Below are 23,056 nucleotides of genomic sequence, written 5' to 3' on the forward strand. Positions count from 1 at the left end.
TATGAACGAGTACGATTTGTGAAGCTGAACCAATATTTACATGTGAGAGACACTAGCAGTACCCCCCCCCCCCCCTCAGTACGTGGAGAACTTTGAGACAAAAATTATGCAATAGAATTTTGATTAAGAACCCTTTCTTTAATTATGTTCCAAATATCACATTAATATGTTGATAAATAAAAAAGTTACAGGTGTTTAATGAGACTAGTCTAAATTCATGATTATTTTAGAATTTAATTGAAACTCATGAGGGGGTGTATTTTGGTCAGAAATATAGTAACGAAAGGGTTAAAAATACTAACACCACTTGTATTTATTGTATACATATTATTATTGTTATTTTTATTTTTATTGTTATTATTATTTATGTTCTGAGTTCCAATCCCAATGAGGTTAGCTTTGCCTTTCATACTGTCAGGGTTGATAAAATAAGGTATTAGTCATTTACTGGGGTTGATGGCATCAACTAATTTCCTTCCTTAAATTAGAAATAATAATAATAATAATAATAATAATAATAATAATGATAATAATAATAATGATAATGATAATGATAATAATAATAATGATAATGATAATAATAATAATGATAATAATTTTCCTTCCTATCATAGGCAAAAGGCGTGAAATTTCAGAGGAAGGCGTACATTGATAACACTGGGGGCTGTGCTCAACTGGTATTTATTCCATTGACCCCGAAAGCATAAACAGTAAATAAGTACCAGTTGAGCACAGGTGCCAATGTAATCAACCTACCTTCTCCCCCAAAATTTCAGGTCTTATGCGTAGAATAGAAAGGATTATTATTATCATTATTATTATTATTATTATTATTATTAGTAGTAGTAGTAGTAGTAATTGTGGTAGTAGTAATAGTAGTAGTAGTTGTAGTAGCAGTAGTTGTAGTAGCATCAGCTGCTGCAATAATCAGATGGTGGATGTGCAGAATTGTTAAGGTGCAAGAACAATTTCTTGTGATATTTGTTTTGGTTATTTATGATTTGAGTTCAAATTCTGTTGGGGTCCAAATCTGCTTTTTACCCTTCTGGGTCTCAATAAAATAAAATACTACTTAGGTACTTTAAATTAATTTAACCAACTGTCTTCTATTCTCCTGAGATTTCTAGGCTTGAGCCTAATTAAGCAATTAAGTTACAGGTGATCCAAAGGTATGACCATCCCATTTAGTTTCCTGTATATGTAGAACACGATTGTTTGGTATGTCCTTCATTTTTTTAAAGACAGTAGAGGATGATTTAAGAAAGATTTGATTACTATTTCTAGCCTTAAGTGAACAGAGGTAACCACCACATTTACTCAGGTACAAGTCACATCCCTAACTTAGTATTAAATCTTGGTACAAAATTTTTCCCCTTCATAGTCCTAGCTTTGCTCCATTTATGAGTCGCGTCCCAGTTTTTTTCCAGTTAAGATCAAATATAGAATATTGTGACTTACAGATGTGATTCAGTGTCGAAAAGCAAAAGCTTCCCATATTTATATTGGGGTATATATACTCTATGGTATACCATCTGCCATGCATTATGTTATATATGCATCTACATGTGTGTGTGTGTGTGCATACACATATGTATATGTGTACATGCATAGTGCATGTGTGCACATACATTCAGATAATTTACTACATTTTGTTGTTTCCTGTAATCTTATTCTGCCATTGCATTTATTGCATATGCATCGTGTTGTACTTCATTGCATCTTGTACTCTGTTATATCATATTGTACTCTATTGCATTGTGCTGTACTCCATTTGCATCATGTTCCATTCTATTTGCATTGTGTTGTCCCCATTTGCATTTTGTTGTTAATCAGTTGCATCATGTGGTACTCCACCACATCATGTTGTACTCTATCACATCATGTTGTACTCTATCGCATCATGTTGTACTCTATCACATCATGTTGTACTCCACCACATCATGTTGTACTCTATCGCATCATGTTGTACTCTATCGCATCATGTTTTCATTGCATCATACTGTACTCTCTCATGCCATGCTATCTTCATCACATCACGTTGTTATCTTTTGCATCATGTATTTCATTGAATTATGTTATATGCCATTGTATTAAGCTGCACTCCATTACATCAGGTTGTACTCTATTGCATTAGGTTGTACTCCATTGCATCATGCTGTACTCTACTGTACCATGTAATGCATTGCATTGCATTGTACTCCATTGCATCATGTATGTTCCAGCATTCCATTGCATCATGTGACTTTTCATCTTCCTGTTGCAACACATTTCCACCAACACATTCCAGTTGTCTCTCGCCATAATTCCCCTCCAACCCCCCCCCCCCCCCCCCTCGTACATTTCTCCTATGTGACCCCCCCCTGCTTCCTTACAATCTTTTCATTTCCATAAGCAATCATTAGCCCAACCCCAATAAAAGTGACACTTCCTCAGTCACTCACCCTGTTAGAGATAGCAGTCATTCTCTGTCAAATGACACTCTACTGTCTGAAAAACAATGGAAGGACACATGGGATGTAGGGTCCAAAATACATAATATAGATGGACTGTTCTCAAATAAAGACAGGATGGTCATAGCTGGAATGTCTAGGATTGTAGATCTGCTGCATCTGGTCTGACTTGGGACAAAACAACAACAAGAAGGGCAAAACCAATGAGAGCTCTTCTCTGTCATTGCTTGACCTGCAAGAAATAGCAGAGAAATCTCCTTTAAATCAAACCCTATTGTTTAAAAAAAGGAAGGACATACTGATAATGTAGTCCTTGGTACACTATGCCTGAACAAACAATGGGATAATCATGACTAGAATGTCTTTGATTGACCGTGGTTGATCTGGGGTCAGTCAGCTAGGAAAACAGAAGCAGCAGTAGTCTCAGGAGCAGTTATTATATACTCCCCCCTCACTCGTCTCCCTCATTCCCCTCTGTAATGAGTCATCACCACTGTCTTGGAGAAAAAGAACCAAAGTTCTTAAGACAATGGCAGAATCAGCTGATAAGAGTTCCAACTGGAAATGGACAAAGACGAACAGCAGTGAATTTTGAACGACATAATTTACCTGACACTCACCTGCGCTCTTAGTCTGCACTGATCCCAACACCAAGGTACCTAGGCTCTGGAGGACCTCCAGCACCCAGAAGAGTTGCAATGCAGACAATAGCATAGAATGTAGGGACAGAATGGTATTCAGGAGTCATGACATGGAAGCAAACTGGTTCTTATGTAGTGTAACGAGTTCAGGGCCAAAACATTTGTATGGGGTGGGGGTGATTCTTTGAAGACCTCTGCTGTTCAGCTCTCCCAGGAGTTTCTTTCTACCAATGGTGTTGGTATTAATTAACCCTTTAGCATTCTGCATTACTCTATGAAATTTAAGGTTTATTTATTTGCCTTGTTTTAAATTAATCATGCATTATCGTATACCATTTCAATGGTATGATTGTGTAGCTTTTGAATGACATTGTAGAGTAGGTATGCAAAGCCAGATCTGGCCAGTCGAAACAGGTAGTATATTTGAGCCAGATAGAACCTGTTTGAATATCAAAGAGCCAATGCTGTTCCAAAATTGATATTCTAGAAAATATGAGAAAGACAGAAAAGGTTGGTGGAAGTTAGTGGTAGGAAATTACAAAGCATTTTGTTTAAATTGAAAAAAAAAAAAATACTATTTACTGTTTTGTTATTTTTTTATTGTCTTTGTATTATATATTTTATTTCTTTTGTGTTTGTCGATGCAAATTGTATTGTTTTCTTGCATTTTGTATTTTATATATTTTTTGTTTACATTCTACAGATAAATTGTCTTTTCTTCTTATAAATGTTGTTGTTGTTGTTATACTGAAGACTGTGTGAATTGAGAGATTCGTCAGCGCATTGAACAAAACACCTTGTGGTATTTACTGCTGTTGATATTCTCAGTTTCAATCCCATTGATGTTAGTTTTGCTTTTGGTCCCCTTGGAGTTTGATAAAATAAAATGCCAGTCAAGTCCTAGGACCGGTGGTTTCAACTAATGCCCCCCCCCCCCGCCTCAAAATTGCTGTCTTTGTATCTAAACCAGGCATAAGAATAACAACAATAATAATGGTTTCAAAAGTTAACACAAGGCCAGCAATTTTGGGAGGGAGTGGGTAAGTCGACTACATTCACCCCAGTGCGTAACAGGTACTTATTTTATCAACCCTGGGAAAAATGAAAGATAAAGTCAACCTCGGCAGAATTTGACCTCAGAGTGTGAAGATGGACAAAGTGCTGCTAAGCATTTAGCCCAGCATGCTTACGATTCTGTCATCCTTTTTAGTGGAAGCACAAGGCCTCAAATTTTGGGGAAGGGATTAAGTCGATTACGTCGACCCCAGTGCGTAGCTGGTATTTATTTAATCGACCCTGAAAGGATGAAAGGCAAAGTTGACCCTGGCAGAATTTGAACTTGGAATGTAGTGGCAGATGAAATACCGCTAAGCATTTCACCTGGCGTGCTAATGATTCTGCTAGCTTGCCACCTGAGCAACAATAATAATAATAAATTATTATTATTATTGAAGTTGGTGAACTGGCACAATTGTTGGAGTGTCCGAAAAATTATTTTACAGTTTTTGTTTCAGCTTTGAGTTCAAATCCAACTAGGTCAACTTTGTCAATCATCCTCTTGGGGTTGATGAAATAAAGTACCCAAGATGTACTGGGGTCAATTGAATTGCTGTATTTAGGAGACTTAGGTCTGAACCAAACCCTGGAACCCATATAGCCCTAGCTTAGCCTGGTTTCTATGGCATGTATATGTCTGAGATTATAACACTCCCCCTGAACGGGATGCCAGTCCATTGCAGGTTTAACTTTCCCCACTCTTGCTGGAACTCGCATACAGCTGAGCAAACTGGAGCAACATGAAATTAAGTGTTTTGCTCAAGAACACATTAAACCACACAGTCTGGGAATTGAAACTGCGATTTTGTGATTGTGAGTTTAATACCTAAACCACTAGACCATGTACCCTCACTAGAATTGTTGGCCTGGCACCTAAATTAGAAACTGCTACCGCTGTTTCCACACTGATGACCACCGCTACCACTATTAGTACTAGCATGTTGGACATCAGAATTAGTTGTGTGGTAAGCAAATGTTTTTACGCTCCAAATTCCGTTCTCTCTGAGGGTGAACTGTGTCTTTCATGTTTCCTGGCTCAGTGAAATAAGCACCAATCAGGATGTGGGTTTGGTAAACTCTACCACATCCCTCCCTCTATGCCTCCCCTAGCCTCTCATCCCTCCCACTTGTCTCCATTTCTTACGTCTGCTCTTGTTTGAAAAAGAAATCTTTTTGGACCCATAGAACACAAGACCACAACATGCCTGGCCTTAAAATTGAACCATTGACCCCGTGGTTCTCAGCCCAATGCTCTAACCTCTCAACAACACGCCTTCATCTGTCAATGCCCAGGGTCACCATTTGCAACTGGCTGTAAAAACTAACTGCCCTTTGGTGTATCATGATAACCCAGGGTTAGGTGTGAGATGCCCCAGAATTTCCGCAGCGTTGCTGACCCCCCCTCACCACCTCGCAACTATTTTGTAAATTCTGTCTTGTTTTTATGTTGTTGTTGTTATCTATTAATGTATTGTTTGTGTTATTGTTGTTCTACCCTTCCCCCCACCACCGTGTTGATCCCTTTTAATCCACTGCTGTATCTTATGTTGATGTTTTCCTTTATATTTCATCTTGGGCCCTTTTAGCTAGTAAAAGAAGGTATTATTATCATTATTATTATTGTTGTTGTTATTGTAATTAATACAGCTGTGTATTGTTGTTCTTTATTTTATCAAATAATTTGTTTACACAACTGTATTGTGTTACAGTGTCTGTGTGTATGTGTGAAAGAGAGAGTGTGTTTGTGTAGCAGCATAAATGCATGTTTGGGCTTAAGAAATACCAGTCCTATACCACTGGTTTCATATAGTTCCACATGTTTATAGTGGTCCCTGTTAATCTACAGCTGGGTTATTGCTGGTTGAAATAATTACAGAGAAGCATTTTGTTTCTTAAAGACATCCTTTGATTCCATGGTGATGGTGGTGGTGGTAGGTATACATTCTTATACAGTTTTGGTTGTATGTTTGTGCGTGTATGTTTGTAAAATGTTTGTGTGCATATAAGTACGTATGAATATGTATGTGCATGTGCACACATGTTTGTACATACTTGTATACATACACGCATGTCTTATATCATAAATACACACATGTACACACATACAATAATGTTTCTATTCATTTTTAACCCACTTTGGTGGATTCAAATCTGAATGTCTGATTGTTGTTGTTTTTTGCCCTCAGAGATCACCTCCACTTTTCGGACAATTTGTGTTCACAATTTACTCAATCCACTGGTTGGCTGGTGTAATGGGACTTCATGAGACCTTGATGTTTCGACCTCATTGTGTGTCTCCTCAGCCAAAGCTACTGCATCAGTCCAATGAATGTAACAAGAGCCCAAACTCAGCAAAGGGTGGAGGTGTTCTCTGATGATGAAAAACAACAGCAATAAAATATTCATATTCGAAACTGCTAGAATATATTGAGAATGAATAGATATGTTGTTGTTTGGAAGCTCGCTGTTCTGCACACACACCATGAATATATGTGGATTGATTTCTCTGATTTTGTAGGCCAAATTACAGGAAGACTTCGACACAGTTCAAGAGATGCTGGAAGGCAAAGACAAGGAAATTGATGAACTGACCAAAGAGATCTCGGAACTACGGTCTCAAGTGGACAACAGTGATGTTGTGGTCAGTGACAAATTGGATGATGTTGTGTCTGAGCTCGTGGTATGTTGTGCATGCATGTCAGGCGAATGAAGCCCCTCTTTTTTTCTCTCTCTCCAACCCACCACCCAACATTTTTAACCATTCTTCACCAACCAACCATTCTTACCATTACTTCTATCATCATTGCTACCCTATTATTTAACACATTTCTACCCCAACCCACAGTAGATATAGTTTTAACCAGGGCTATGGAGTTAAAACAAAAAACTTCAACTCCGACTCCTCTACTATTGGCACCTCCGACTCCAATTCTGACTCCTCTTTACGTAATTAATTGATTGTGGTCTACATATCTCATAAAGCATATGCATACGCTTGTACTTTGAGTAGGCCTTCGTGTTATAACTGGTTTATATTAAAGAATAAAGATATTGTGAGTCGGAGTCAGTATGGTTTTACCGACTCTGACTCCAGCTACCCCTTAATTGTCTCTGACTCCTTGACTCCAACTCCATGACTCCGACTCCACAGCCCTGGTTTTAACCAATAATCTGGATGCATGGATTGAGTACTTAATTCTCAGTACCTGGGATTGAACTCTTGTCTGCTGAAGTTAATTTTCTATTAGAGAAGACTAAGCCACTCTCTCTCTCTCTCTCTCTCTCTCTCTCTCTCTCCCCCCTTCTGTTTCTTTACCTAGCTTTCTTTCTTTTTCTCTACTTTTCTCTTTCTTTTTCTGTCTATATCTTCCTTCTCTTCTTTCTTTATCTCACCCCCCCTCCAGCTTCTCTCTCTTTTAACAAGCCAAATGTCAACAAGTTAAATGAAATCAATATAGAAAAATTATATACATCATAATACGAAAACTAAAAGAAGCAGCACATATGCTAGGACACAACAACTTCCTAAGCAGACTGAGTGCAGATATGAACAGCATATAAGAACTGGTATTCAGGAAGGATAGGCATGTGGTTCATGAAAGACTTGAAACAAACAATCTTATATGTTTGACAATGATTCTCATTTACATGTGATATCTAAACAAGGTCGTACATACACACACACACACACACACACACACACATGATGGGCTTCTTTCAGTTTCTGTCTGCCAAATACACATAAATGATTAAATATTTGTGAAAGAGGAGAACAAGTGCCTAGGCATAACAAGCATCTCAAATCATATATATTAGTCTTATTATTATTCTTTCACAGATATATATCAGCTAAATCGGAAACCTGAAATAGTCCCATAGCACCTGTCTCAGTTACGAGTTTGGAACCCTGAGAATCCATTGTAGCACTTACCCAGCAGACCTATTTGTTTAGATCACTAGTGAACTAAACCCCAATATTCTGTATAAATAATTAAATAATAGAAATGAATAAATGCATTCTATCCTTATGCTAGGTGAGAAACCATCATCGTGGCTGGTTTACGATATCCCATGACTCCATCTCACTTTCACTCTTGGTATAATGATCCTAACTCTTTTCTGGGGGAAGAGTATAGTCGATTAAAAGAATCCCCGTTACTCATGGCTCTGAGGTTCAGAAGCTCACTTGGTAATGACGTGGTTGTGGGTTCATCCCCATTACCTAGTACCTCATGGCAAGTGTCTTCTACTGTAACCATGGGCTGACCGAAGCCTTGTGAGTAAAATTCATGATGGGAAACTAGAAAGAAGCTCATTCTATGTGTGCATCTCCCTGTCTTGGCATTGTGTGTTAATTGTAAACAAACTTCACTGTCATGCAAGTAGTGTGTCCTACATTGATGATCTTTCATGGAAAACATGTCTGGACAGGAAGAAACAATTGAGGGTTGGTGACAGGAAAAGCATCCAGCCATTAGAAAAGTCTCTAAATCCATTTTATGCAATAGTCATCCCCCCTGCCTAATCATTATTGTTCCAATCCCCCTCCCCTGCCCCTCTCCTGTATTTTATTTTCTTTCCATCTTGCTTTTGGCTTTTTTTTTTGTGGTGTTGGTAGTGGTGGTAGTGTTGGCAGTGTTGTGGTGAGGAAAGCATGATATTTTTTTCTTCTGTTTGTTTTGTTTACTTTTATCATCACCATGACGATCATCATGATCATCACCACTAGCACCATCATCATTATCATCATCATTGTCACTATAATCATCAACATCATCATCACTATAATCAACATCATCGTCACTATCATCAACATCATCATCACTATCTCATCAACATCAGCAAAGCTATCATCATCATCATCGTCATAGCAAGCTGGCAGAATCCCTTAGAGTGTTGGGGGAAAATGTTATGCAGTCCTTTATTTTTGGCTTTTTAGCTTCTAAGTTCAGATCCCACAAAAGGTTAACTTGTGTCTTTTACCCTTCCAAAACTCTTAACATAAAATACCAGTCAAGGACTGCAATTGGTGTCAGCAACTGAGACCCTCCCCTTAACAGTGCTGGCCTTGTGCCAAAATTCAAAAACCATTATTATGAAGTGGCTGTGGGGTAAGTAGCTTGTTTCCCTACCACATGGTTCTGGATTCAGTCCCACTGCATGGCACCTTGGGCAAGTGTCTTCTACTGTAGCCTCAGTGAGTGGATTTGTTCCTTTAATAGAAAGGATTATTATTATTATTATTATTATTGGGTGGTGGAAATGCGGTGAGCTGGCAGAATCATTAGCACCCTAGACAAAATGCTTAGCTGCATTTTGCCCATTGCTATGTCCCGAGTTCAAATTTCGCCAAGGTCAACTTTGCCTTTCATTTTTTTGGGCTCGATTAAATAAGTACCAGTGACGCACTGGGGTCGATATACTGGATTTAATCCCTTCCCCCAAATTTGAGGCCTTGTACCTCCGGTAGGAAGGATTATTATTATTGGGTTGGCTTCCTCACAGTTTTCATCTTCCAAATTTACTCCCATGGCATTTGTTGCCAAGGGCTACAGTAGAAGCCACTTGCTGAAGGTGCTGCACCGTGTGACTGAACCCAAAATCTCATGGCTGCGTAGCAAACTTCTTAACCACACAGTCCTGCCTTGAAATATTTTTTAAACATTGCAAACAAAAACTGTAATTAGCAGGGTTTGAACTGGGACCCAAGGGATTTGTATTTTGGGTGGGTTTGAACTTGCTATCATTTGGTAACTATAGACACATCATCTCATATTTATTTCTATTTTTGAAGTCTTCTTTTTCCTTTTGGTTTTGGTTATTTTTCATATTTTGTTCAATTTGCATTTTAGTTTTAAAACCCCAGGTGTGTGTGTGTGTGTGTCTGTTTGTGTGATGATGTTGGTTGAAGTGTTTGTAGGTGTGTGTGTGTGGATAAGGAGTAATGGGTGGAGTTACGTTTGTGTGTATGTCTCTGTGTTCATCAATACGAGGTTGTGTTGTGTGTGAGTGTATCATAGCCATCTTATGGTTGTTTTTCTATACTGTACCTGCACAGCATCTTGCCACTTGTCTCAATATATATATATATATATATATATATATACAAATATAGGGTAAATCATCATCATCGTTTAACGTCCGCTTTCCATGCTAGCATGGGTTTAATTTATTAATAAATTAATAATTAATAATTTTTACCAAGTAGTTCGGTGTGTAAGAAACCATTATCGGTAAAGAACTTATTTAAAAAGTTCTTTCAAATTTATAAACATAATTAAGGGATCAGTAACAGTTGCTTCACCACATACCAAAATTTAGAAATAGCAGTTAAAGTGCTATATATATATATATATATATATATATATATATATATATATATATATATATATATATATATTGCAGAAAGAGTGACAAGTAAATTCAAAAGAAGCCCTGTCTGGCCATGTAGGTTAAAGAACTGAAAGATAAGCCTGAGGGTGGATAAACATCTAATCCATAATCGTTAGTCGAGCAAAATATATTCTGTCGGATTAATGATTATGGATTAAATGTTCACACACACGCATACATATACATACATACATATATATATATATATATATATATATATATATATATACACACACACACATACACAAATATATATATACTTGCACATGCACACACACACGAGATTATTTAATGTACATCTTCCATGCTTGCATTGGTTGAACAACTTGATAGGAGCCGGTAAGTGCCAAATTCCGCTGCTGCTTTGACATGGCCTATGTATATATATATATATATATATATATATATATATATATATATATATATATATATACTGGTGTTAGGAAAGGTATTGAGTTATAGAAGCTGTGCGAAGTCAGAAAGGATATCCGTAGTGTAGTCTTCTGGCTTGGCAGCTCCAGCTGAAGCGTCCAACCCATGCCAGCATGGAAAGCAAACATTAAATGATGACATATGCCAGCATGGAAAATGGACATTACATGATGATGGTGATGAGGATGATGATGATGATGATATATAATGTTTGTGTGTATATATGTTAATTAAAATGATATGTAAGTGAAATAACTTCAATTTTGTTTCCAGGTACAGATACACTTATGCAAACACATATAGGTTAGAGAAATGCATCTGGGAATCCACCAGAGGGAAGCACTGAGCAAATATGGTGTTTTTTTTTTCACACCTTTTTCTATAAGAGAGAATCTTTTCTTCACATGAACTAAAATGAATTTACCTTCACAAGTTAAAATAAATCACAGACTTATTTTAACACACACACACACACACACACACGCAGCACCGTTATATACATATGTGAAATTCTGTGGCTATGTTTCTCTTGCAGATGCGATATGAAGCAGGGACCAAAGAACTAAAGAAGAAAGTGAAGGAGTTGGAGAATGTGATAGAGGAGAAAATGGAAGAGAACTATACACTGAATGAGAAAATCGAGGAAATGGTAAGCAGTTGCAGTGGAAGATGATGATGATGAAGTTGTAGTTTCGTGCCTTGTCATATTTGATCCATCCAACCTCTCTTTAGTCAAAGATATTCCACCAGTGACCAACTTTTAATCAGGCACGGTGTCTCTAGGATATCATTGCACAATATCATCATCATCATCGTCATCATCATTTAACGTCCATTTTCCATGCTGGCATGGGTTGGACGGTTTGACTGGGGACTGGCAAGCCAGGAGGCTGCACCAGGCTCCAATCTGATCTGGCAAGTTATCTACAGCTGGATGCCCTTCCTCACGCCAACCACTCCAAGAGTGTAGCGGGTGCCTTTTACATGCCACCAGCATGGGGGCTAGTCAGGTGGCACTGGCAATGAGCATGCATGAATGGTGCTTTTTATGTGCCACCAGCATGGGAGCGAGTCAGGTGGCACTGGCATGGGTGCCAGTCTTGCTTGTAATTACCGGGGGAAAAGGTGGTGGATTAACGGAATGTTGATAAAACCTGCTTTTCAGTGTTTGTTTTGGTTCTTTACGTTTTGAGTTTAAATCCAGGGGTCAGTGACATAAAATACCTGTCATATACTGGGCAGCTGGTTGTGGGGTGTCACTGTAATTCATTGACCTCCTCCCTTTAAAATACTGGTTCAAGATAGAAATGGTTATTAAATTAGAAAATGTCATCACAAGGCCAGCAAGTTGAGGTGGGGAGGGGGCGTAAGTTGGTTACATTGACCCCAGTACTTAACTGGTACTTATTTTATCAACCTCAGCAGAACTTGAATTCAGAATGTAAAGAAGGACGAAATGCTACTAAGCATTGTTGTCCGGTGTGCTGACCATTCTGCCAAAGAAAAAGACCATTCTGCCACTTGGAAAATATTAGAAAAATATTTAAGCTGAAAAATTAAAAGTTAGGGCACGTGAAAAGACATTCGAGGGAGGTCATTGCCAGTGCCGCTGGACTGGCTCCTGTGCAGGTGGCACGTAAAAGACACCATTTTGAGCTTGGCCGTTGCCAGTACCGCCTGACTGGCCTTCGTGCGGGTGGCACATAAAAGCACCCACTACACTCTCTGAGTGGTTGGTGTTAGGAAGGGCATCCAGCTGTAGAAACTCTGCCAAATCAGATTGGAGCCTGGTGCAGCCATCTGGTTCGCCAGTCCTCAGTCAAATCGTCCAACCCATGCTAGCATGGAAAGCAGACGTTAAACAACGACGATGATGATGATGATGATGATGATGATGATGATGATGATGATGAACATCATAGTGTTCCACCATCATTGTGTCTGTCTGTGTGTCTGTTTCTCTGTTTGTTGATTGATCTGTTCATTAAAAAGAAAAACCTTTGTCTGTTTTATTTAATTACTAATTTCTTTGTTTCTTCTCTTTTTCTTTCTTTGACACCATTACCATCACCACCCACCACCACAACCACCAACAACAATGCTCTACCACTCACTACTACCAACATCACCACCACCACCACCACCACCACCACAACAGGGTAACCTTAAGGATGAAGTGTCCCAAGTGAGAAGTGAGTTGGAGAAGGAGAAGAAGTTAGTGGAGAGTAAGAGTGCCACTTTGCAGAACATGGAGCGTCGAGTGGAATCCTCGAACAAAGTGATTGGGCAGCTGCAGCAACGTGAAGACCACTGGCAGCTGAAGTACTCGCAGACAGAGCTGCAGTTGCGAGAGCGGGAAGAGCACTTGCATCAGCTGCAGAATGAGGTGATGGAGCGAGAGGAATCGGACGAGAAAGTGCGGCAGAGACTGAATGTCGCCGAGCAGCAGGTTGGGGTGCAACAACACAACATCCAGGCTCTGCAGTCACGGGTCAGCGACAGCGAGGCACGGTTGAAGGAGAGCCGTGAGACAATCTCTGAACTGAAGGACACTCTGGCCTCGTTGGAAGAGGAGAAGGAGCAGATGGCTGGACGAATGACCAGTAAGGACGCTCTGATAGCCAAGGTAAATATGAGTGTGTGTGTTTGAGGGAGAGCGGATGGGCATGTGTTTTGTAGGGGTCGGGAATTTTAAATGAAATGAATTTATTTTGTATCTGAGGAGGGTCATGATGCCAATAATTAACACACACACACACACTGATTCTATTTCACTTCTTTTATTATTATTACTTCATATACACACAACAGATTAGATTGTTGGAAAAAAATTCCTAACATCAGGGTACAATAAGTAACGTTAGATGCCAAGGACCTTCTTAAGTATCCTAGTTGTCCCCTAATAATACTGTTTTCTGGGGCTGCACTTAACTAGGTTTGATGCTTATTTCCTCTATCCATCTTTAGGGATAGTTCTTAATGCACCTATAACTACAGGGATACATTTTACCCACACTTTCCACAGGCTCTCTATATCTCCGTGACATGGCTGTGTGATTACGAAGCTGTTTGCAGCCATGTGGTTTTGGGTTCAGTCCTACTGCATAGCACCTTGGGCAAGTGTCTTTTAATATAGCTTTAGGCTGATCAAAGCCTTGTAAATGGATTTGGTAAACAGAAACTGTATAGAAGCCTGCTGTGTGTGTGTTTGTGTTTTCATCCACTTGGCGATCTGTGTTGATTTTTTTCTTAACAGCCCTGTATCTTAGGGGTTTCAGTAAAATAGGGCATCAGCCTTAGGGAAAAATAAACACTGGGGTTGATTTGTTCAGCTGAGCCCTTTCGAGACAGTGCTCCAGCATGGTCACAATGCAATGGCTGAAACAAATAACAAATGACAGTATAGGCGCAGGAGTGGCTGTGTGGTAAGTAGCTTGCTTACCAACCGCATGGTTCCGGGTTCATTCCCACTGTGTGGCACCTTGGGCAAGTGTTTTCTACTATAGCCTCGGGCTGACCAAAGCCTTGTGAGTGGATTTGGTAGACGGAAACTGAAAGAAGCCCATCGTATATATGTGTGTGTCTCTGTTTGTCTCCCCAACATCGCTTGACAACCGATGCTGGTGTCTTTGTGTCCCCGTAACTTAGTAGTTCAGCAAAAGAGACCGATAGAATAAGTACTAGGCTTCCAAAGAATAAGTCCTGGGGTCAATTTGCTCAACTAGAGGTGGTGCTCCAGCATGGCTGCAGTCAAATGACTGAAACAAGTAAAAGAGTAAAAGAGTATTTGTTTCTAGTTGTGTTATATTTTGGATTCCTCTCCTGCCATACATGCCCACCGCTTATAATGTTGTGTACTTGCATCCAATCCGTAGCTGTCCTTTCAGTATTTCTCTGTTTAATCTCTAATAATCTCTGTTTTGATGGTTTCCAGCTTCAGGAACAGCTTCATCATCTGGAGAAGAAGTCCCATGACCAGGCTGTGGAGATCAGCCAGCGCGAGAAGAGCTACATGACCCTGGTGAAGATGCATCAGGAGAAGGATGAACTTATCAGTATCGAGGAGGGACGCACCCTTGTGCTTCGGGCTGAGGTGGACGACTTGCAGAATGAGGTATGCACTTTACATCTTCACCACACAGCCATCATCATCATCACCTTCACACAACCGTCATCATCTTCACACAACCGTCATCATCATCATCTTCACACTACCATCACCATCATCTTTTCTATCATCCTCACTACTACCACCACAACCATCTCCATGATGATGATTATTATTATTATCATTGCCATTGTTACTTCTGTCATTAAGGTGGCGAGCTGGCAGAATCGTTAGCATGCTGGGCAAAATGCTTAGCAACATTTCATCCATGTTTATGTACTGAGTTCAAATTCCACCAAGGTTGACTTTGCTTTTCATCATAAGGGCTTGATAAGATAAGTACCTGTTGAGCACTGGAGTTCATGTAAAAAGCCACACCCACTCAATACAACTCTCACCCCTCTCAGTTGAGGGTCTTTTTTTTTTATGGTTTTGCAAGGCATTTGGTGACCCTGTAGGGTTGTCGGTGTCACATAAAAGGCCCCCAGTACTCTCTGTGAAGTGGTTGGCATTAAGAAGAGCAACCAGATATAGAAACTATGCCAAAGCAATCAATTGGAGCCAGGTGTGGTTCTCTGGCTTGTCAGCTCCTTTGTCAAACTGTCCAACCCATGCCAGCATGGAAAACAGATGTACAATGGTACCAGTCATATGCTGAGGATGGAGTCTAAAGAGATATCCATCTGGCTTCTGTGCTGATAGCAGAAGTCACAAAAACGTTCTTGAAATTGCTCCAAAATATTGATTGGAAACCAAATCTCTTTCTCTCTCTGTCTCTACTTTCGCAGCTCCTTCTGAGGGAAGAAGAACAGAGTAAGGTCCAAGCTGAGCTGGACGAGTGCAAAATCCGTCTGGACAACCTCAACAAGTCTGTAGTGGACAACAAAGTGACAGCTAGCAATTCTGTAGACGCCAGCAGCAGCCCCAGACGGTCATCGTCGGAATGTGAAGAAGAGGACGATAAAGCCACAGTATCCAAGGTAAGTCATGCGCCTTTCTGTTTTTAGATTCTAAGGTAGACTTAGACATTGCTTCAATTAAATTGTTGTTGTTGTCAATGGTTGTCGTGGTGCTAACTTATGATCAAAGGGGTTCCAACTGTGGCCATCTCACCTCTTATTTGTCTGAAACAAGATCTGTCTCTCTCCATTTTCCAGATGGTTGGATGTGACTTAGCACATTGAGGGACCATGTTAAGACCGTGGTTGACCCAACAGTATTAGTGGTGGTGGTAGTAATAGCAGTGGTAATAGTGTGAGGGTGTGTGTCTTAGTGTTTACTGTATTCAGCTCATGATTGTAAGGTTGTCAGTTCAATACCTGACAGCATCATATGTTCTTGAGCAAGACACTTAATTTCACATCCCTCCAGTCCACTAAGCTGGAAAAATGAGAAGTACCTGTAATTCAAAAGGCCCAGCCTATTCTCATTCTGTGTCATGCTGAATCTCCCTGAGAACTACATTAAGGGTAGCTGTATCTGTGGAGCACTCAGCCACTTGCACTTGGAACATTCGTCTTCATAACTGAGTGCCATTTAGTGACAGTAGTAGGGTTTTGGTTGCTATTTCTTGCAGGTGAACTCATCACATTGAAGTTCCCTCATTAGTTAGCCATTTGAATGGCTGTTAGCTCTGTTATATTACAAATGGATTCTCTCTCTCTTGCTTGTCTCTGACTGTCTATCTCTTTCTCTCTCTGTCTGTCTATCTCTGTCTTTCTCTCTGTCTGTCTCTGTCTTTCTCTCTGTCTGTCTCTGTCTCTCTCTCTTTCTCTCTCTGCCTGTCTCTTTGTCTTTCTCTCTCTGCCTGTCTGTCTCTCTCTCTCTGGTGTGTTTAACCCTTTTGTTACCATATTTCTGTACTTATTCTATCGGTCTCTTTTGCCGAACCGCTAAGTTACGGGGATGTAAACGCACCAGCATCCGTTGTCAAGCGATGTTGGGGGGTCAAATACAGACACACAAACACACACACACACATATATGTATACAAATACATATATACGACAGGCTTCTTTCAGTTTCCATCTACCAAATCCACTCACAAGGCTTTGGTCGGCCTGAGGCTATAGTAGAAGACACTTGCCCATGGTGCCATGCAGTGGGAGTGAACCCGGAACCTTGTGGCTGGTAAGCAAGCTACTTACCACATAGCCACTCCTACGCCTATTTTTATTTAAAAAAACCTTTTTCTTTTCTTTTCCTTTTTCTTAACCAGTTGCAGTCAGATCTCGAAACTTCCCAGCGTGTGACTGAAGAAAAGTCTAAAGAAATCGAGAACCTACAGACAGAACTGCAGGAACGAAACACACAGCTTAGTCAATTACGCCTGTCTGTTGACATAGAGAGGAAGAAATCCGACCAGTTGCAGAGCAAATGCGAGCAGCTGCAAACGGAGTTGCAAGAGGCGTGGGAGATGAAGTTGGTGAATGATAATCACATTGACGATTTGAAGAAGAAGCTGTTTAAATTGGAGTCTGAAGAGCTGAAACCTAGCAACCTTCAGTCTCTGGAAGACACGCAGGTGATCCAATCAAAGTTCACGGACCTGTGGCAGGAAATCCAGAAGAGAGAGAGCGATGTGGAGCGTCTGGAGATGGAGCTGGTTGAGGCTAATGTAAAGGTGCGCTCGCAGGAGGCTGAGATGCAGGACTCGAGCTTGCAGACTGCAGAAGATGGTGGCCAGCTTTCCGAGCAAATCAACATTCTGCTCGGAAAGCTGGAAGCATCACAAGTTGACATTGAGTCGAAGGAGGCAAAGATTGTGAGTTACGAGAATGAACTGCAAATAAAGGACAGCATGCTGCAACAGCTGCAGCAGCAGCTTGAGAAGTCGGCATCGTCATATCACAGCTCGAAACAGGAGTACCACACATTGCTCGGTGAAGAGCAGATTGAAGCCACAAAGGCCGAGGGCCGAATTGTGGTGCTTCGCAGTGAGGTGGACGACCTTCAGAAACAGCTGGTCAGTAAAGAGACGGAACTGCAGACCGTCCGAGATCACCTGATGGACACACAAATCCAGCTGGTTAATAGGGCTCAGGAGATGACTCGTATATGCCAACATCACAATTCCTTTGATGAGGATCAGACAGACAGTTCAAGTAGTAAAGCTGTGCATCAAGAGAAACCTCTGTCTGAGGATACAATCAAAAGTACTGAAACAGTCAATATGAAACCTCAGGTAAGAGACTCGTTTGCTTATATTTTCAGTTATGTTATTGTTGTAGATTGGGGGAGAGAAACTGGTGTTCTGATGCATCAAATATCAAGAGAGTAACCATCTTTGGTGTTTAATGTTGTGAAAGTAGGGATCAGGAGGTGACCTTCATGGTGAGCCTCTCTGCATTTAGGGTACTGAGGCTGTGTGCTGCTATTGAATGTGATCTGTGATACACCTGATGTCACAAAGCACAGGCATGGCTGTGTTGTTAAGGAACTAGTGTTGCTACGTCATAGTTTTAAGTTCAGTTCCATTGAATGGCATCTTGGGCAGCTGTCTTCCACTTAACCTTGGAACAACCTAATGGCCTGTGGCATTGAGTAAGTTGTGTGACATTGAGTGTGGCCTGTGACATTGAGTAAGTTGTTTGACATTGAGATTGTTCTGTCATTGACGGTGTGACGTTAAGAGTGTTCTGTCATTGACGGTGTGACATTGAGAGTGTTTTGTCATTGACGGTGTGATATTGAGAGTGTTTTGTCATTGACGGTATGACATCGAGTATAGATTGACATTGAGTGTAGGTTGTGATATTGAACTAGTCACTAAAGGTGATCTATGCTATTGAACAGGGACTTATACTGAGTGTAGGTCATGCAATTGAGTGTAGGTTTTGGCATTTAAAGTACAGCATCTTCACCAACATTTGTTCATTATCTCAGGTTTACCATTAAAAAACCTTCCATTTTTTTTTCCTTTTTCACTAAATTCTTGCAGCTACCAGAAACTCTTGTCCACCGTCTTGAGTCAGAACTGGAGAAAACCAGATCCTTGCTTCAGCTACGCATAGGGCAGCTGGAGGAAAAGAATCTGGACACGAGTGGTACATCGGCAGATGAAAGTAGCACCATCACACAGGAGAGGGTCATCGGTCACATCAAACAGGTATACAATGAGCTGCTATCGATGCGTACCATTCTGGAGCAACTGTGCCACGACAAAGCAGCCCAGCAGATTGGAATATTGGAAAAAATGTCTGACAACCAACAGACAAGAGTACGATCTGATGAAATGCTACAAGAACTGTCGTCATCATCACTCATGAGCCAAACAGACAGAAGAGGTGAGGATTGTCTTTGTTTCTTGTTTTTATTTTATTTTATTTTATTTACTATCAAATTTATCCATATTTTTGCTTATTTCCCCAGCTCTGCATTTTTCTCCCTAGTATGGTGGTTATTATCTGAAAACCCATGTTTTTGTTGATATTATTTAAAAGCAAACAAAAATGTTGGTGATAAATGGTCCTCACAGGTGCAGGCCATGGGGGTGTGGTAAGAAGTTTGCTCCCCAACCACATGATTCTGGGTTCAATGCCACTACATATCACCTTGGGCAAGTGACTTATATTATGGCGTTGGACCGACCAAAGCCTTGTTCGTGGATCTGGTTGATGGAAACTGAAAAGAAGCATGTTGTATGTGTGTGTGTGTGTGTGTGTGTGTATGTGCAGCCACCCTCTTGACCCACGACATCACTACGTCCCCAGGCACTTGGTGTAGGCCTCCGTGTGTAGGCCTCCGTGTGGGAAGATGAATGGAAGCATATTGTCACCATCACTAGTGATCACTTCAAACACCATGATCTACCTTCGTAACCACCATTAGACTCCTCCAACTCTTTCTGAATCTTCTGTACTGTCCTCAGATTGACACACAAACACTTTGAAAAATTCGTATTAGAGTTTCCAGTGCAAATGCCAAGCAGTACAGCAAGTTGTTTCGAAATTTCTGGCAGAGTGAATTGCATCATGGTGCTGTTTTTCTCACTGATGGTGCCCAACTGACCCTACTATACTCTGTAATCTACAAAATCAAAAACAAACAATGTACATGCATGAAATTAAAAATATATAATGGTGACAATTTACCCATCACACACTGTAGATAGATAGATATATGTGTATGTTTGTGTGCATGTGTGTGTGTGTTTGTGTGTGCATGTGTTTGTGTGTGTGTGTGCATTCATATATACACATTTACACAGAGACATACAGAAGATGTTATGTATTTGTTCCTATAGTTCCATATATACCACACACTTCCATAATCATTTCCGTGCTACTGTATACATTCATATCTACCGTTAACTCTCTCTCTCTGTATGCACACACACACACACACACACACACACACACACACACACACACACACACACACACACACACACACCAGTAACCAATAGATATATATAATCTTTACATGTTCACTTGTGTTACAGCTTCTGGATTTGGTGCCACCAATGTGGTTTGGGGTGCTACCTCTGTAGAATCTCCTGAGTTTCGTACAGTCGTGCCAAATGAACGTCTTCAGAAGCTAGAAACAACAACGAAACAAACAAACATTGAAGCGACCCTCTACGGTGCCAATGATGCACAGATTCAAGAACACCTAAAGGTAACAATTTATAGCTTTTTCACAAAGTCTTTTGATCTTCATATATATATGAAATAGAATAAGTACATGATTCCCCCGGCCCCCATAAAAAAAAAAAAAACACAGGGTTTTCAATTAAAACACCTTTGAGGTGGTGCTCCAGCATGAACTGAATTAGCAAAAGATAATCTTCATGATACAGATTTCTTTTGAGGACCACAGATTTAAAGGAAGAGTCATCATCATTATCATCATTGTTTCACATCCATTTTCCATGCTGGCATGGGTTGGATGGTTTGACTAAAGACTGGCCAGTCAGGAGACTGCACCAGGCTCTAGTCTAATCTGGCAAGGTTTCTACAGCTGGATACCCTTTCTAATGCCAACCAGTCCAAGAGTGCAGTGGGTGCTTTTTATGTGTCACCGGTATGGGGAGCCAGTCAGGCGGCACTGGCACTGACCCACACTTGAATAGTGCTTTCTACGTGCCACCAGCATGGGTGCTAGTCAGGCGGCACTGGCACCATCCACATCTATAATTTCCATTTTGATTTGCTTTTGATTTTGGTTTTTTGATGTTACTTGACTCAACATGTCTTCTCAAGCACAGCTCATCAGTTATAGCAAACCGTTTTCTATTCCTGTTTGACTTGTATTTCTTTCATTGGCCCTCACATCCCTACACAAGGACAAAATACATAGTTTAGCTTGTTAAGATTTGAACTTGATGCATATAAAGAGACATAGCGAGATCTTATATATGCAAGCTGTTTTCTCTGATTTTTTTCCACCATTTATGCTGTTCTGCAATAACAGCCAAACTAATACATATATTGTTTTCAAAGCCTAATTCTTTCTTTTTGTTTTTTCCTTTGTATTCTTGAAGGTGTTATTAAGCCGTATTCAGAAAGAGGGTATTCAAACACTGACGCTGTCTGAACTACAATTCATTCGATACCACACCACACCAAAACCTACTGCTAGAAACATTGACATTGAGGCTCTGCGTACAGCCTGGGAGAAAGAACGACAGACACTGCTGTCTGCCATTCAGGCCCTCAAAGAACTTTTGGCCCAAGAACAGCAACTAGCAACACCTGATTGGGTGAGTTTCTCTTTTACTCTTGACTCTTTACTCTTTTACTCTTTACTCTTTTACTCTTTACTCTTTTACTCTTTACTCTTTTACTCTTTACTCTTTTACTCTTTACTCTTTTACTTGTTTCAGTCATTTGACTGTGGCCATGCTGGAGCACTGCCTTTAGTCGAGCAAATCGACCCCAGGACTTATTCTTTGTAAGCCTAGTACTTATTCTATTGGACTGTTTTGCCGAACCGCTAAGTTAGAGAGACGTAAACACACCACCATCGGTTGTCAAGCGATGTTGGGGGGACAAACACAGACACACAAACATATACACATGCATACATATACATATATATATATATATATGAAAAAATCTGCCTCTGTAAATTCCATCTAATCCATACAGGCAAGGAAAAGCGGATGTTAAATGATGATGATGATGCAATTCTCTAGAATTCCTTTTTTGCAAATTCCTAATATTGTTACAATTTCCATCTCATGTTTCTTTCTTTTTTTTTTTTTTTTCTATCTGTGTGCTTTCAGGAATTGAGTTCGACCAATGTTGACTGGCGCAGGGAATTGTTGCACACCCTTAGCCATGTGTTCATGCGAGAGCGAGACGTGTTGCTGTCTGAGCTGAGGAGTTACGTCCTTATCAACAGCGATGGGACTGATCTATCGGCCGTGCAGAGACTTGAGCAGAAGATCATTGAACAGGTAAGCCATAAACTAGTGTCATTAAAAACCCCACCATCACCATCACCAACAACAACATCAATGAACCCTGCATGTATGACAATGAGACTCATTTACAATCCCTAGAAAAGGGATCACACAAATTATTCTTAGCTCGTCCATCGTTGTCGACAATGACCAAGGACATCACATGGGAGATAAAGACAAGACTTGGTGTGTCTGTGTGTGACCAATCAGTCGGATGTGTGTTTGGAAGTCTCTACATCAGGTTGGGCACTGGTGGTCTGTTGGGATCGAAGGATTTGGCCCTGGACTTGCATAGTTTACGTTTCTTTTGTGCCCCAGCAATTCTGTTCCGTTTGTCGGAGGTGGAACCTCTGTTGGTGCAGCTTTGCCAGGCAGGATGGTCTTAGGCTTGCATTTCCCAGGTTTCATGGTTAATCTCAAATACACACACATACACACACACACGCACACGCATGTCTTCACAGTTTCACGCCATGACATCCACTCCCAAGGGTTTCGTTGGCACAGGACTATGACAGAAGACATTTACCCCCAGGTGGTGCACAGTGGGATGGAACCTGAGACCACA

At 40.4% G+C, this 23,056-nt stretch overlaps 1 protein-coding gene across 40 annotated transcripts in view; it reads left to right on the plus strand.

Annotated features, from left to right (window-relative positions):
• LOC106868309 (uncharacterized) overlaps window positions 1–23,056 on the plus strand; it is a 311,641-nt gene that overhangs the window by 255,634 nt on the left and 32,951 nt on the right. For 27 of the 40 annotated variants that reach the window (XM_089358046.1, XM_089358048.1, XM_089358057.1 and 24 more), the window contains 10 exons: window positions 6,666–6,827; window positions 11,508–11,621; window positions 13,131–13,598; window positions 14,907–15,086; window positions 15,869–16,060; window positions 17,299–18,264; window positions 19,021–19,366; window positions 20,524–20,699; window positions 21,565–21,783; window positions 22,309–22,482. In XM_089358046.1, coding sequence (XP_089214172.1) covers window positions 6,666–6,827; window positions 11,508–11,621; window positions 13,131–13,598; window positions 14,907–15,086; window positions 15,869–16,060; window positions 17,299–18,264; window positions 19,021–19,366; window positions 20,524–20,699; window positions 21,565–21,783; window positions 22,309–22,482 — 2,997 coding nt within the window. The remainder of the gene's footprint in view (window positions 1–6,665; window positions 6,828–11,507; window positions 11,622–13,130; window positions 13,599–14,906; window positions 15,087–15,868; window positions 16,061–17,298; window positions 18,265–19,020; window positions 19,367–20,523; window positions 20,700–21,564; window positions 21,784–22,308; window positions 22,483–23,056) is intronic. The other 13 variants (XM_089358049.1, XM_089358052.1, XM_089358060.1 and 10 more) reach the window with 1 other exon arrangement.

Source organism: Octopus bimaculoides, chromosome 9 (assembly GCF_046866305.1).
Source record: "Octopus bimaculoides isolate indiv1 chromosome 9, ASM4686630v1, whole genome shotgun sequence".
In the NCBI taxonomy this organism is placed as follows: Eukaryota; Metazoa; Mollusca; class Cephalopoda; order Octopoda; family Octopodidae; genus Octopus; species Octopus bimaculoides.